Source organism: Monodon monoceros, unplaced genomic scaffold (assembly GCF_005190385.1).
Source record: "Monodon monoceros isolate NGI ecotype Baffin Bay Population unplaced genomic scaffold, NGI_Narwhal_1 Super_Scaffold_13, whole genome shotgun sequence".
Taxonomy (NCBI): Eukaryota; Metazoa; Chordata; class Mammalia; order Artiodactyla; family Monodontidae; genus Monodon; species Monodon monoceros.
Window position 1 is genome coordinate 70,283,296 of NW_021703769.1, and position 17,113 is coordinate 70,300,408.

The 17,113-nt window shown below is 47.4% G+C and overlaps 1 protein-coding gene across 1 annotated transcript; it reads right to left on the reverse strand.

The window, feature by feature from the left end:
- LOC114894325 (keratin-associated protein 10-2-like) lies at window positions 1–5,728 on the reverse strand. The gene is made up of 4 exons (XM_029220855.1): window positions 5,723–5,728; window positions 4,758–4,901; window positions 4,349–4,504; window positions 1–132 (listed from the first exon to the last, which is right to left on the reverse strand). Exons 1-4 carry the CDS (start codon window positions 5,726–5,728, stop codon window positions 19–21), a joined length of 420 nt encoding a protein of 139 aa, XP_029076688.1. The 3' UTR covers window positions 1–18.
- Between the last annotated feature and the right edge of the window lie 11,385 nt (window positions 5,729–17,113).

The window sequence follows — 17,113 nt, forward strand, 5'->3', positions numbered from 1 at the left end:
CAGGGACCCTGGGTCTTGTCATCGGAGCTTGATCTCAAAGCAGAGACAGTTGAGGCTCTGGCAATCAGGAAGCTGGCACGCACAGGCACAGTCACAGAGCGGGCAGCAGCGAGGGCAGCGAGGGGCCCAATCCTGAGGGAGAGAAGAACGGGGTGAGGGAGTTGGGCAAGAGGAAGGGGGACCAGAGCCTGAAGCTGTTTCCTTCTCAGGGGAGAAGGGAACAGAGTGGCCTGCAAAGTCCCATTTGCCCAGTGGATCAGAGGGTGGCATTCACCATTCTTGGGAACAAATCAATTCTTTCTGCTGTTGAGAAATCAGCAAGGAGGCAATGTTCCTAACAACTGAGTTCAGGAGCTGGAAGAAATCATTCGGTGGTGGGGGGGGGTCCTTTCTTTCTTCCCATCTTATGGATGAGGAGATTGAGGACCAGAGGTCAGCTGGCCCTGGACCCACGCTTAGGTCACAATGTTCAGCTCAGAGATGGTTCTCTTATAACACGCAACTGCAAGTCGTTAGACTGGGAAAGCACACACACACTGTCTATGATGAAAACAACTTGTTGGTTTTGTGGATTTCTCCCTTGGCCTGAGACCAAGCTGGATCTCATTCATCCTCTATTTCTGAGCACCTACTCTGTGCCAGGCACAGACTATGTTCATGAATGATTTTTTAAATCTAGTTTTCCTTAAAAATGGTAATTTGCAGATTTAATTTTTTAATGTTTAAAAGGAGTTACATCTCTTTTATTTATCAGAACCTTGAGTAGAGGGCCTCTTTACAAAAGAGGAAACGGAGGTTCGGAGAGGGGAGTGATCGTGCAAAGGAATACAACGAAGGAGTGGGGCTGGGATGGGTCTGGGCCTGCCTGCTTCCAGTCCTGAGATGCCCCCTGACCAACTGCTTCCCAGGGGCATGAATAGCAGCTTCTTTCAGGGTCTGCTAAGGCAGGGACAGTTCATCTCCTGTCTCCACTGAGCTACCAGGGGACTCAAGCTCAGCAGGTGTCTGAGATACAGATGAATATTGAATGAATGGATCAATCAAAGCATATCATTTTTCCCTCTTTAGGCAAAGAAGGAAGAAGAGGGCTTCTCATCTCCCAGGGGAGACAGAAGGTCTGCCTCTTGGGGAATAGGAGCAGCAAGTCCTTAGGAAGGGAGAACCGGTCCACCCCAACCCACTCCTCTTCTGCCCTGGGACATGGATGATCTGTCACCGCTGCAGGCAGGGACTGGAGTCAGGCCAAGTGGCTGGAATAGGACCCACCCAGGATGTGTGACAAGGCTGGCTCCTTGAGGCCTGAGGCAGAGTTAGTGACAGTCACAGTTGCACAGCTCAATCAGACACCGGGCCAAGCCAGGAATAGGGGAATGACCTTTAGAAGAGCTGAGGTTTCGGGGTGATATCTGACTGGTGAGATCAGATATCACCAGGGGCTCCAGTGAGGGGAGGGCATCTGCTCCTGCTAAAAGAATTGTCTCTCTAGAAAGAGGTAGAAGTATATCATGGTGGAGGGGAGAGAGCGAGGTGGCTTCCTTGTGTTTGATGGGGGTGTAGTTTGGGGTGTCTCTGGGGAGTCCCAGTCTGGGCTGAAGTCAACTCTGTGGGTTTTTGGAGGACTTGCACCGTCATTCTGTGCGCAGAATTGGGGGCTGAGAGAGGTCCCACTGCTCTCACTTCAGAGAAGAGGGTATTAAAAGCATTTTTTGGCTCTGCCCCCTGGAAGGGTTTGGCTCTAGTTGTTAATAACTAGCTAATGGATATCTCGACTCTCACAGGCAGCCTTGTGGCTTCTGGAAGGAATCTGCTTTTTAAGTACATTAAACAAGGGCTCCACATGACTGTTAAGCCCCGTGTTTCTCTAGGCCTGTAGTTTTTCACTCTGATTTCTGTCACTTTGAGGTTGTGAAGGCCAGCCATCGTTACTGTTTGGAGCTCAGAGTTTGAATCTAGTTCAGGCCCAGGTGTGGCTAATTCATGATTTGCGCTTCAGTTTCCTCATCTCTGAAATATATTTTAAATATAACACCTACTTCACAGGGTCACTGTGGGGAATCAGTGGAAGGCACGAAGCACGGTGCCTGGTAGGGAGGGAGCTCTCAGCAAAAGGGAGCTCTTCTGTCACAGCGCTTTTCCCTTAGCAATAGCTCTTAACCCTGGTGGTATGTGTCAGTCGTGTAAGAACTTGTTAAAGATTCGCAAATTCCGATCCCATTCCAGATCTGCTGGGCATGGGGCCTGGATGCCTGGCTTCCCATTTAAGCCTCGTTCCAGCTTCTGATCACTCAAGGGGCTGAGAACCAACCACTGCCCTGGATTGCATCATTTCTCACCCTCGATTCAGAATGTGAGGCAATTTCTCACATTGCCTACTTATTTCTCTGTCCTTTGCGGGAATGTAAGCCCCGTGGTGGCCGTGTCTACCTTGTTTCCACTGCGCCCCCAAGGCTCAGCACAGTGACTCCATAAATCTTCCATAAGTGAATAAATAAATGAATGAATGAATTAGGTCCTCATGACATACCTGTGAAAGAAGTAACATAGGCAGGTTTCTCCCTGAGAGAAAGAGAAGCCTGGGTTTGTGTCTCCACCCAGGCTTTAGGCCTCTGTAAGCCTCAGTTTCTACAGCTGTGAAGAAGCCAAGAGCTTTGGAATATTTGTGGTGGCTATTGTTACTATAAGGAAACTGAAGAACACAGAGGCCTTACTGTGCTTTGTGGAAAGACAGCTCAAGGAAAGAATGACCATTCGTCATTCTAGAATCCTTCCTGGCTCTGGCAGAAGCCAGGTAGGATCAGGACCTGAGGTCTCCAGCTTGGACGCCCTGCAGCCCTGGAGGCGGCAGTGGGTGGAGCCAGTCCCTCCTGACAGCGCACCTCACTTTCAAGGAGGAAGAGAAGCCTCTGACTCTTCCCTCCCCGCGGACAGAAGGCAAAGGGAGTGGTGTCCCCAGGAGAGGGGGCCAGAAATCATTGTGCAATTGAGCATTTCTTATAGAATAGGAGGTTTGAGGACCCAGGGTCTTCTCCTTTTTCCCCTTTGTCCCCCTAGCCCCAGCCCTGGGCCCCATCTCCAGGCTATCCCTGGGAAACCAGACGCAGATTACCTGAAAGAGGAGAACTCCTTGCCCTATAATTTATTTTGAAACTCAAAACATCTTGCAGGGATTTGCAACTGCAGTCTGCCCGAGTTATGAATTTGCTTGGTCTTTTCCCCTCACTCTTCCCTCCCTGGGGAAGGTCCCCACTTCAAGGGCAGGAGCTTTGCTGTCTACATCTCTGAGCCCAAAATCATCAGAGCCTAGGAAGGTGGTCAATTACACTTAACACGTGGCTTTAAAGCCACAAATGCAAAAATGGCCTGTCCTCTGTGAGCCAGGCTTCTCCCTGAGGGTTCTGTTTCAACACATGAAGGAGCAATTTGCTGTGCAAGACTCTACTGTGGAATGCTGGAAAAGTGACTAAATTTCCCTGAGCCAATTTATTCCCCTGCAAAAGGAGGATAAAAACATGGATAGGTAACCAAGGTGTGATGTCACGTTAAAAAGGGCAAGTGGCAGATGTGAGGAAATAGTCTGTGTGGTATATGTGGTATGACTACATTTTTACCAATAGTAAAATACAACAGTGATAGTACTGTATGTGTATTAGTATATGAGGGACATACACCAAATGTAGCAACCTTGGTTAGAGAGCTAGTTTACAAAGTGACTTGTACTTTCTATGTATTTCTACATGCACACTTTGTAATTAAAAAAATACATATAGATAGGTTTTTTAAAATATCCAGCTCTCGGGGTTGTTAATAAAGTAGCACAGTATCTAGAACATCGTATTTACTCTGCAAACAGAAGAAGCTCTGTGAGGGGCTGTCTTTTAACTACCATTTTCAGAAGTAGAAATGTGCCCTACATGTTACATACATTACCTTTCTCCAGATGCTGCCCTATTTTCCTTTCTCCAAGTAGCTTTCATTACCAGAAAATATCTGATATGGTGTTTTTGGCTGTCTCCACCTGACCCAGTACCTGGAACTGTGCCTGGCCTAGAATAGGTACTCAGTAATAAATTTTGTTGAACCAAAAAATGAATGCAGGGCTTTCCTGGTGGCGCAGTGGTTGAGGGTCCGCCTGCCGATGCAGGGGACGCGGGTTCGTGCCCCGGTCCAGAGGATCCCGCATGCCTCGGAGCGGCTGGGCCCGTGAGCCATGGCGGCTAAGCCTGCGCGTGCGGAGCCTGTGCTCCGCAATAGTAGAAGCCACGACAGTGAGAGGCCCACGTACCGAAAAAAAAAAAGAATGCACAGAGAGTACCAAGATCAGGACCCAGGGGCCAGAACGAGAACTCACAGATTCGGCGGGCTGGGGGCAGCAGGCATCCAGGTAGTGGGCTGGTCTGGGCAAAGGGAAGTCACAGGCTTCTGCGCAGGTCCAGCAACAGTCTTGGGGCCTGGAGGCGCCTTGCTTCCTGCAGGGGGAGCTGCAGTCTGCGCAGCAGCCCTGGGCCTAAGAGAAGGCGGGGCTCAAGCTCTGGGCCAGGCGGCGGGTAGGGAGGTACAGCCAAGACTCAGTTTTGGGGAGAGGGGCAGGAGAAGGTTCAGCTGAGGACGAGAAGAGGATCTCCTGGTCCCACGAAAGGGACAGATGCGGGGACTAAATGGCAAAGGTGTCTCAGGGTAAGGGCCTACAAATGAGGGGGAAAATTGACCAGGTTCCTCCTCCCCCAGGCCCACCGTTCAGCCCCCACCAGGCCCCTCACCAGCAGGCAGTGCCTAGTCAGCAGCACTAGGCCCAGCAGCAACAAATAGATGCCCACAGCGAGGACGACAATGGCAGGGATGGGGAGCAGCAGGGAGGGGCTGCTGGCAGGAGCCGGGGTTGGATTCCACGGGCTAGAGGAGGCCTGGACAGCACAGGAGGAAGGGGTGATGAGGAGACGTGGAGGGGCTGCAGGGACACAGAAATACCAGGAGGGACACGGGAGGTGGCTGGGAAAAGGGGAGGAACAGCCACCAGGTGGTGGGGAGAGAGTGAATAGGACTACACTGTCTTGTCCCCAAACCTGCCTTTTCTCTTGTCATCCCCATTTCAGCACCATCGAGGACCTGTTGGTCATTCTAGACTTTTCCAAGATTTATTGCTTTTCCTTTCAGAATGCCTCTCCAAACAGATCTATTGTCTCTGCTTCCACTGCACTACTTTACCATCCCTCAGCCCACAGTACTGGCCTCTAACTGTCTTGCAACCTGCAGTTGTGACCCTTATCCACACCAGCTGTCCTGCGTATCCCCACCTCCTTTGCGGTCCATCAATGGCTCCCACCGACTCAGTCCAAACTTCTTATCTCAGCGACAAAGGCCTCAATCTGGCCCTGCCTACCTCTCCCTCTCCCCCATTACACTCCAGCCATACTGAAGTCCTAGCAGTTCCCCAAATGCCCTGGCCTCTCTCTCATGCCCACGTCTCTGCCCATGCTGTTCCTTCTGCCTGGGATGCCTTTTCTTCTCTGTTGCTTGGCTAGCTCCTCATCTTGCCAGAGTGGGATGTGCCCTTCCATGGGAAGGCCGTCCCTGCAACTCTCTTTCTGTCTCACAGCTCTTGTCCTGAGCTGGAAGGGTCTATGTTGGGTAAAGAGCCCCCTCTCCAGTCCAGGCTCCAAGGCAGGCAAAGTCAGGATGAGTGGAGGGCGCTGAGGGGGCCGCTCCAGAGAGGGGTAGGACTCACGTCCATTGGGCAGGACAGCGCCAGTCAGTCCAGGAGCTGCAGAGGAGAGAAAGTCCTGGGCCTCAGACACTGAGAGGGGCCATTGGCCTGGGATGCCCATTCTCCTCCTCCCATTTCCCGTTTGGGGAAACTGAGGCCCAACGACGGTCCCTGGTCCGGACAGCGATGATGGGGACTCGGGGCAGCGCCTCCTTCGAAGGCCCCAGCCCGACCCTGGCCACATCCTACTGTTGTCCCCAAACCCCGGGCTCCCTCCATCGACCTATCCCCATCACCTTCGCCCTCGGGGCTGCGGGCAGTTCACGGATTCCGCTCCTTGTTTGCTCCAATCGGCCGCAGCTACTGCACCGCCCAGAAGCCTCCCGCTGCTTCTCCCTGTTGTCATGGGGATCAGAGCGCCGCTACTACGGTGGCCGCTCAGACCCAAAACTCCTTCTACGCGCCCCTCGTTTCCCTTTTCCAGTCTGTGGACGCCCGCTCTTCTTTCTAGTCGATGTCCGCTGGGCTTTCCGGCAGTTACCGAGTAGAAATGGCGAGAGTTCCCGCCGCTACCCGCCTGGGTCGGATCCTCATCGTGTGCTGGGTCCTGCGGCGCTGCAAAAGCAAGCCTGAACCTCCAGGCTACACCGCCAACTGGCTGTGTGACTTCGGCCAAATCACTGCGCCTCACTGAGTCCATTTTCCCCTCTGTAAAACGGGGAAACGCCTGCCTCCCAGGGATATTGTAAAACTCAGAGACACTTCTTAATTGTATAGAATTATCCTCAATAATTTTTCAACCTGACCCCCCACTCATTTTTATTGACAGTGCCCAAATTTAAGAGCCATCATCTGGTCTCTTCAACCTTCACATCATTATCAAAGTGATTTCTTCCCACCCACGTCAGATCTTGTGCCTTTTTTCTTTTTTAAAAAATAAATTTATTAATTTAATTTATTTATTTTTGGCTGCATTGGGTCTTCGTTGCTGCGCGCGGGTTTCCTCTGGTTGCAGTGAGCGGGGGCTACTCTTCGTTGCGGTGCGCGGGCTTCTCATTGCGTTGGCTTCTCTTGTTGCGGAGCATGGGCTCTAGGCACGCAGGCTTCAGTAGTTGTGGCACCCAGGCTCAGTAGTTGTGGCTCGCGGGCTCTAGAGCGCAGGCTCAGTAGTTGTGGTTCACGGGCTTAGTTGCTCCGCGGCATGTGGGTTCTTCCCGGACCAGGGCTCAAACCCGTGTCCCATGCATTGGCAAGCGGATTTTTTTTTTTAATTTTATTTTATTTATTTTTTATACAGCAGGTTCTTATCAGTCATCAATTTTATACACATCAATGTATACATGTCAATCCCAATCGCCCGATTCAGCACACCACCATCCCCACCCCCACCCCCCGCCGTGGCTTTTCCCCCTTGGTGTCCATACGTTTGTTCTCTACATCTGTGTCTCAACTTCTGTCCTGCAAACCGGTTCATCTGTACCATTTTTCTAGGTTCCACATACATGCATTAATATACGATAGTTGTTTTTCTGTTTCTGACTTACTTCACTCCGTATGACAGTCTCTAGATCCATCCACGTCTCAACAAATGACTCAATTTCGTTCCTTTTTATGGCTGAGTAATATTCCATTGTATACATGTACCACATCTTCTTTATCCATTCGTCTGTTGATGTGCATTTAGGTTGCTTCCATGACCTGGCTATTGTAAATAGTGCTGCCATGAACATTGGGGTGTGTGTGTCTTTTTGAATTATGGTTTTCTCTGGGTATACGCCCAGTAGTGGGATTGCTGAGTCATGTGGTAATTCTATTTTTAGTTTTTTAAGGAACCTCCATACTGTTCTCCATAGTGGCTGTATCAATTTACATTCCCACCAACAGTGCAAGAGGGTTCCCTTTTCTCCACACCCTCTCCAGCATTTGTTGTTCGTAGATTTTCTGATGATGCCCATTCTAACTGGTGTGAGGTGATACCTCACTGTAGTTTTGATATGCATTTCTCTAATACTTAGTGATGTTGAGCAGCTTTTCATGTGCTTCTTGGCCATCTGTGTGTCTTCTTTGGAGAAATGTCTATTCAGGTCTTCTGCCCATTTTTGGATTGGGTTGTTTCTTTCTTTACTATTGAGCTGCATGAGTTGTTTATATATTTTGGAGATTAATCCTTTGTCCGTTGATTCGTCTGCAAATATTTTCTCCCATTCTGAGGGTTGTCTTTTTGTCTTGTTTATGGCTTCCTTTGCTGTGCAAAAGCTTTTAAGTTTCATGAGGTCCCATTTGTTTATTTTTGCTTTTATTTCCATTACTCTAGGAGGTGGATCAAAAAAGATCTTGCTGCGATTTATGTCAAAGAGTGTTCTTCCTATGTTTTCCTCTAAAAGTTTTATAGTGTCCGGTCTTATATTTAGGTCTCCAATCCATTTTGAGTTTATTTTTATGTATGGTGTTAGGGAGTGTTCTGATTTCCTTCTTTTACATGTAGCTGTCCAGCTTTCCCAGCACCACTTATTGAAGAGACTGTCTTTTCTCCATTGTATATCCTTGCCTCCTTTGTCATAGATTAGTTGACCATAGGTGTGTGGGTTTATCTCTGGGCTTTCTATCTTGTTCCATTGATCTATGTTTCTGTTTTTGTGCCAGTACCATATTGTCTTGATTACTGTAGGTTTGTAGTATAGTCTGAGGTCAGGGAGTCTGATTCCTCCAGCTCCGTTTTTTTCCTTCAAGACTGCTTTGGCTATTCGGGGTCTTTTGTGTCTCCATACAAATTTTAAAATTTCTTGTTGTAGTTCTGTAAAAAGTGCCATTGGTAATTTGATAGGGATTGCATTGAATCTGTAGATTACTTTGGGTAGTATAGTCATTTTCACAATATTAATTCTTCCAATCCAAGAACATGGTATATCTCTCCATCTGTTGGTATCATTTTTAATTTCTTTCATCAGTGTCTTATAGTTTTCTGCATACAGGTCTTTTGTCTCCCTAGGTAGGTTTATTCCTAGGTATTTTATTCTTTTTGTTGCAATGGTAAATGGGAGTGTTTCCTTTATTTCTCTTTCTGATCTTTTGTTGTTAGTGTATAGGAATGCAAGAGATTTCTGTGCATTAATTTTGTATCCTGCAACTTTACCAAATTCATTGATTAGCTCTAGTAGTTTTCTGGTGGCATTTTTAGGATTCTCTATGTATAGTATCATGTCATCTGCAAAGAGTGACAGTTTTACTTCTTCTTTTCCAATTTGTATTCCTTTTATTTCTTTTTCTTCTCTGATTGCCGTGGCTAGGACTTCCAAAACTATATTGAATAATAGTGGTGAGAGTGGACATCCTTGTCTTGTTCCTGATCTTAGAGGAAATGCTTTCAGTTTTTCACCATTGAGAATGATGTTTGCTGTGGGTTTGTCGTATATGGCCTTTATTATGTTGAGGTAGGTTCCCTCTATGCCCACTTTCTGGAGAGTTTTTATCATAAATGGGTGTTGAATTCTGTCAAAAGCTTTTTCTGCATCTATTGAGATGATCATATGGTTTTTATTCTTCAGTTTGTTAATACGATGTATCACATTGATTGATTTGCGTATATTGAAGAATCCTTGCATCCCTGGGATAAATCCCACTTGATCATGGTGTATGATCCTTTTACTGTGTTGTTGGATTCTGTCTGCTAGTATTTTGTTGAGGATTTTTGCATCTATATTCATCAGTGATATTGGTCTGTAATTTTCTTTTTTTGTAGTATCTTTGTCTGGTTTTGGTATCGGGGTGATGGTGGCCTCACATAGAATGAGTTTGGGAATGTTGCCTCCTCTGCAATTATTTTTTTCTTTTTCTTGCGGTACGCGGGCCTCTCTCTGACTGTTGCGGCCTCTCCCGTTGCGGAGCATAGGCTCTGGACGCGCAGGCTCAGCGGCCATGGCTCACGGGCCCAGCCGCTCCGCGGCATGTGGGATCCTCCCGGACCGGGGCACGAACCCGTGTCCCCTGCATCGGCAGGCGGACTCTCAATCACTGTGCCACCAGGGAAGCCCCTTCCTCTGCAATTTTTTGGAAGAGTTTGAGAAGGATGGGCAGGCGGATTCTTAACTACTGCGCCACCAGGGAAGCCCAGATCTTGTGCCCTTTCAATTTTTCACCCCCACGCCAAAGGGCTCGCCATTGACTCCAGGATAAAGCCCAAATGCTTTAGTTGACTGTCCACACCATCCACCCTGGGCCTATCTTCGGTTTATTCATTCACAAGGTATCCCACAGCGTGTCAAGCACTGCTCTAGGCTCTGGGACTCTAGCAGAGACTAAGGCAGACAAATTTCCTGCCCTCGTGTTGCTTATATTCCACTGGGGGAAGAGGATCAGATAATATGTATACAGATAAGATCATTTTGTGCCCCATCAGCTCATTCAAGTTTCCACCGTAGGATCTGTTCAAGGTTCCTGAACCAGTGCATAGGGTTTCACAACTGCTGTTCCCTCTGCGTAGAACACCCTTCCCCTATCTCTCCCCACTGCCTCCACCCCAACTAACACCTTCCTCAGCCTTTGAGCCACTGCTCAGTTTTGCTCAGTCACATGCCTGCCTTAGGCACAGGTGACTGCTTTGGTCACCATATACATACAGCTGTTCTAGCACTTCTCACAAGGTCGTTAAATTCTCCATTTCACTGCCTGGCTCCTCAATTAGACCACAAGTGCCTGCGTCTAAATCATCTCCATATCCCAAGCCCTAGCAATTAGCCTGGCCTCGAGGGGGCCTCCACTAAGTACTTACTGATTCTGTGAATGAATAGAATCCAACCAATGAAGTAATGTTATCTAGATCCCCTGGTTCCCTTGGCTCTTAAGGCACTCCTACCTCCCACTTTCATTCCTGACCTGTTTGGTTCTCCACACCCACGCTTGTACACAAGATCACACACACGCACACTCAGGTAAGCACACCTCCACCACACAGGCCTCAGACTTCATCCATGATTTCTGCATTCTGGCATGTTCCCCTGAAAGCAGCACTGCTTCTGTCCACATTCTCCACCCCAATGTACCTCGCCACAGCTGCTGCCCCAGGGATTTTCTGCACCATGAGGCAGCCACAGAAATTGCCAAGGTCTGTGTTCCTGGTTCCCAAATCTCTCCTCTCCCCTTCAGCCACACTGAGAGGGTCCCAGGCACCTTCTCTGCCACCCCAGCCCTCTCAGAGGGGGATTCAAGCCCAGAAAACAGGAGTCTAGCTGTCCCCAGTGACACCTCTGTTGAGTCGAAGTCTGGGTCAGGCTGCGTGCTTAGGGCTGTCCTGTTGTCTGCCCCTATCTTCGCAGAATCCTGAGACCCAAGATGAAACCAGTTCCCACCTCAGCCCCAGGAAAGGCTTCAAGTGACACGTGGCCCCTCCCTCTCTTCAGCTCCTGCCAACGGAGAGACATTAGCCTTGGCAAGACCTCTGGACACGTCCAGGGCCTGCAGTGGCCAGACTCACCACGGGTGGTATTCTGTTCCTGCCACGGGTGCATACATTATGCAGGAGGGTGGACAGGGCACCAGGTCTGCTCACTGCAAGGCAAGCCAGTAGGAGGGGTGATGTATGCGCCCCACTTTGCCAGGGCCCCACTCCTACCCACATCACACCAATTGTTGGAGGCAGGGAGAAACTGACTTCACAATAGCTGAATAGCCATAAGATCTCCCTTTTTCTAAAGTTCAAAGCCGGCGATGTTAGATATTCTCACCTGTAGTTTTACACTGCCCCTGGGAAAGAGAGTAAAAGATGATGTCCTAATCGTCATGGGGTGGGTGGGAGGCCTGAGACGCAGAGAAAACCAAGAAGATGAAAGACACCTCTGCAGACCTGGGCTTGGATATGGGAAGGCAACCTGGCAGTTCTGATTTTGATCTGATACTTCCAACCCCCTCCTATGGACATCAGATAATATTGCCTCCTAGAGACAATGAGGGGTTCACCAGCCTCCTTATTATGAAAATGAAAGGCCTAGGCTTAGATAATTACTTCTTATCCCCGGGGGAATAAGAAGCTGAGCTGAGTTGAGCATCAGTAGAAGCCTCTTCACAGACTTTATCTTTTTTTTAAAAACATCTTTATTGGAGTATAATTGCTCTACAATGTTGTGTTAGTTTTTGCTTTATAACAAAGTGAATCAGCTATACATATACATATATCCCCATATCTCCTCCCACTTGCGTCTCCCTCTCACCCTCCCTATCCCACCCCTCTAGTTGGTCACAAAGCACCGAGCTGATCTCCCTGTGCCATGCAGCTGCTTCCCACTAGCTATCTGTTTTACATTTGGTAGTGTATATGTGTCCATGCCACTCTCTCACTTCGTCCCAGCTTCCCCTTCCCCCTCCCTGTGTCCTCAAGTCCATTCTCTACATCTGCATCTTTATTCCTGTCCTGCCCCTAGGTTCTTCAGAACATTTTTTTTTTTTTTAGATTCCATATATATGTGTTAGCATACGGTATTTGTTTTTCTCTTTCTGACTTATTTCACTCTGTATGACAGACTCTAGGTCCATCTACCTCACTACAAATAACTCAATTTCGTTTCCTTTTATGGCTGAGTAATAGTCCGTTGTATATATGTGCCACATCTTCTTTATCCATTCATCTGTCGATGGACACTTAGGTTGCTTCCTTGTCCTGGCTATTGTAAATAGTGTTACAATGAGCATTGTGGTACATGACTCTTTTTGAATTATGGTTTTCTCAGGGTACATGCCCAGTAGTGGGATTGCTGGGTCGTATGGTAGCTCTACTTTTAGTTTTTTAAGGAACCTCCATACTGTTCTCCATAGTGGCTGTATCAATTTACGTTCCCACCAACAGGGCAAGAGGGTTCCCTTTTCTCCACACCCTCTCCAGCATTTATGGCTTGTAGATTTTTTGATGATGGCCATTCTGACTGGTGTGAGGTGATACCTCGTTGTAGTTTTGATTTGCATTTCTCTAATGATTAGTGATGTTGAGCATCCTTTCATGTGTTTGTTGGCAATCTGTATATCTTCTCTGGAGCAATGTCTATTTAGGTCTTCTGCCCATTTTTGGATTGGGCTGTTTGTTTTTTTGATATTGAGCTGCATGAGCTGCTTGTATATTTTGGAGATTAATCCTTTGTCAGTTGCTTCGTTTGCAAATATTTTCTCCCATTCTGAGGGTTGTCTTTTCATCTTGTTTATGGTTTCCTTTGCTGTGCAAAAGCTTTTAAGTTTCATTAGGCCCCATTTGTTTATTTTTGCTTTTATTTCCATTTCTCTAGGAGGTGGGTCAAAAAAGGGCCTTGCTGTGATTTATGTCATAGAGTGTTCTGCCTATGTTTTCCTCTAAGGGTTTTATAGTGTCTGGCCTGACATTTAGGTCTTTAATCCATTTTGAGTTTATTTTGTGTATGGTGTTAGGGAGTGTTCTAGTTTCCTTCTTTTACATGTAGCTGTCCAGTTTTCCCAGCACCACTTATTGAAAAGGCTGTCTTTTCTCTATTGTATATTCTTGCCTCCTTATCAAAGATAAGGTGACCATAGGTGCATGGCTTTATCTCTGGGCTTTCTATCTTGTTCCATTGAGCTATATTTCTGTTTTTGTGCCAGTGCCATACTGTCTTGATTACTGTAGCTTTGTAGTATAGTCTGAAGTCAGGGAGCCTGATTTCTCCGGCTCCGTTTTTCTTTCTCAAGATTGCTTTGGCTATTTGGGGTCTTTTGTGTTTCCATACAAATTGTGAATTTTTTTGTTCTAGCTCTGTGAAAAATGCCATTGGTAGTTTGATAAGGATTGCATTGAATCTGTAGATTGCTTTGGGTAGTATAGTCATTTTCACAATGTTGACTCTTCCAATCCAAGAACATGGTATATCTCTCCATTTGTTTGTATCATCTTTAATTTCTTTCATCAGTGCACAGACTTTATCTTATTTCATCCTAACAGTAGACCTCAGTGGCAGAAGCCATCATTTTCACTTTACAGATAGAAATGAATTAGGACCTAGTTGAGAAGGAATTTTAGAAACAGGCAAGATCTAGGTTTGAATTCTAGTTCTGCCACCATGTGTCTGTGTGACCTTGGGCAAGTCGGTTGACCTCCCTGACCCTCAGTCTTCACCTGGAAAGTAGGGATTACATAAGAGACTGGCAGGGCTCATTGTGATGATTAGAGGAAATGTATGCAGAGCTGCTGGCACAGAACGGGGGTCATTAAAAAATAGAACAACATGGGACGTCCCTGGTGGTCCAGTGGCTGACTCCACTCTCCCAATGCAGGGGGTCCGGGTTTGATCCCTGGTCAGGGAACTAGATGCCATATGCCACAACTAAGAGTTTGCATACTGCAACTAAAGATCCTGCATGCTGCAGCTAAAGAGCCCACATGCCACAATGAAGATCCCATGAGCTGCAACTAAGACCCAGTGCAGACAAATAAATAAATAAATATTTAAAAAAATAGAACAACAGGGCTTCCCTGGTGGCGCAGTGGTTGAGAGTCCGCCTGCCGATGCAGGGGACGCAGGTTCATGCCCCGGTCCGGGAAGATCCCACATGCCGTGGAGCGGCTGGGCCTGTGAGCTGTGGCCGCTGAGCCTGCACGTCCAGAGCCTGTGCTCCGCAACAGGAGAGGCCGCAACGGTGAGAGGCCCGCGTACCGCAAAAAAAAAAAAAAAAAAATAGAACAACAAGAACTATCAATGACTGACACAATGAATACTTACAATGTGCCACATAGGAACTGTGTTCACATACATCTCATTCAGTCATCCCACAGTCCTATGTAGAGGTACTGCTCTTGTCCCTATTTTATAGATAAGAAGCCTGAGGCTCAGAGGAGTTAAATCACTAGCACAAATTCTTCTGGCTAATGAGTAACGGAACTAAGATTTAAGTCCAGGCAATGGGACTTTGTGTGTATTCAGCTGAAGCTCAGAGAGGTTCTGACACTTGATCGAGGTCACACAGACAACGTATGGGAGAAAAAGGGACTGGACACTTAGTTTTCTCACTCCAACTCATCTGTTGTGCCCCTTCGGCGGCCTTTTCTATTGTAGAGATGAAGGGTGCGACTGAACTTGCCTGGAACCTAACACTAAATAATAAATGATCTGGCGCACTGTCCAGGACACACCCCAGAGCACGGGGAGGGGGAATTGGACCCTTCCCTGGGTATCATGTGGGAAACAGGCCACTTCTGGCTGTTTATCGTTTACTTATTCACAGGCTTCGATGATATCACACCTGCACACCTCCGCAGGGCCGCGGCGGCACGGCACACAGGTAAAGAGGATGCGCAAGATAGCATTTGGACCTAACGGAGGCTGAAGGAGCAGGAAACGGTAAACTCCAGGCCCGGGGTGAATTGTGTGACAGGTCTGTGAGGTCCACTTGGGGGTGAGAGACCCACCTGGGAAGCCAGGCTGGAGCGGGAAAGCGGCGGCCGAAGTCGTGGGAGCTTGGACGGGCACTGGGGCAGCGCCACCCCACGCTGCCCGTCTCCACGCGGCCGCTGCCGGCTGCCTTCCAGAGGCGCGTGTAGCCAGGGGCTGCACCCACACGCCAGAACTGGCTGGCATCTCCCTTCCTCCGCGGGATGTTCAGACCCTCCTGGAACGCCCAGACAAGGGACCACGGTGTGTGGAATGCATCCCATCTTGGGTTTATTTCAGGTGGTACAGCCATTAAGCAAGAAAGCGCTGCGCCCGCGCGCCCCTGGGCGCACACACACACACACACACACCCCTGAAAGCCATTCTCTTTCCAATTCCCTTTCAACGCTTCTGATTATTCCAGGACAAAGTCTCATTGCGCTGCCAGAAGCCCTTTGACACCTCTCTATCCATGCTTCTCTTATCTTGTCTTTAACAAAGAGAGAGAGGGCGGCCTCCAGCTCAGAATTCTGAGCACGTGCTAATATCTAGTGAGAATGTAAGAACAAGTTTTTTTTTTTTTCATTTTATTTTTTGTTACCTTCTATTTAGAACAAACAATACTGGTTTTCTATTTTCCGTACTGATAAGAAGTTTCCTTTTAACGTACATGGTTAAAAGCAGGTACTCTGGAACTCATATTATTAGGTTCAAATCCCAGCTCTGCTACTTACTACCCATATGACCTTGGGCAAGTCACACAACCTCTCTGTGCCTCAATTCCCTCAACCGGAAAGAGAAAGTAATAATAGCATCTCCCTCTTGGGTTATTGTGAGGATTACATTAATTAATGTATGTGAAAAGGGTAGATTGGTGCCTGACACCTAGTATATGCTGTAAAAATGTCTCCTATTATTAGCTCAAATAGGGGGGAAAAAAACCCTGAGGTTTAGAGAACACTTCTTTGGACCAATTCCGCCATTTTCCATGTGAGGGAACGAAACTTTGGAGAAGAGAATTAAGCAGCTGAGCTAGGATCTGGTAGGTCTCTGGATTCCCAATCCATTTACCAGCCATTTCAATCTTCAGTAATTAATATAACCTCTCAGCCTCAGCTTATTCATTGCAGAATGGGACTAATTCTATTTCATTGGATGTTGGGATGCTGTGTGTAAAGGTGGCTCAGAAAATGAGTTGGTATGATGTCTCCAGTGCATTCTCAACAGGGGTAATAGCACCCCCTAAGAGGGCAGAAATTGGTTCTTGGCAGGTGAAAAATATCTTTTAGATATACAAAGCACAGACATATAGTATATAAGTTCATGAGAAATGGTGATTAGGAAACAAAATGTCTAAAAAAGGCTTGGGGAGCAATAGTTAAAAAGAAGTTGAGAGTTGAGAAATACTGCTCTTAACCAAGATTTTTCCAACTTGGGTTGTTACTCATAAGTGGATTATGAAATCAGCTTAATGGGTCATGATAAGCATTTGGGGAGGAAAAATGATAAAGGGGAACAATGATGTAGTACGGTGTGTGCTGCACATAATCAGGATAAGAAAGTATCCTGAGAAAGTTTCAGTTCAGTTTGGCATGTGCATGCCTGTGCTGAGTCACGAAATAAAAGTCTCTCTTGAGGCTCACTGTAAAAAAAATGGTGCAAGCCATTTCTCTAAACCACAATTTTCTTTTTCTCCCCTCATTATTTATCTCTCAGACAAGCCCATGCAGCCTCGAACTATTTTACTCTGAACAGGAAGAACCTGATAAGGAAAGAAAGAAATGTAGAAGAGAGTGTCCAGATTCCAGTAAAACTAGGGCCTGACCTTTACCAGCTCATGGCCAAGGACTCTTCCCTTCCTCATTCTCTGTTCCAGGGTAAGCCACAGCTATGGAGGAAAATGACTGGCCCTCAGCACCAGAAGGACCTCCCCTCTTAGATTCCTCCCTCTTCCTCCCCTTTCCTCCCCTCCTCTGCTCCCAATGTGAAAGGCAGCAGTCATGTTGATGGAGTCTGAGTCCTAGCTCTGCCATTTACTCTGCAATCCCAGGACAAG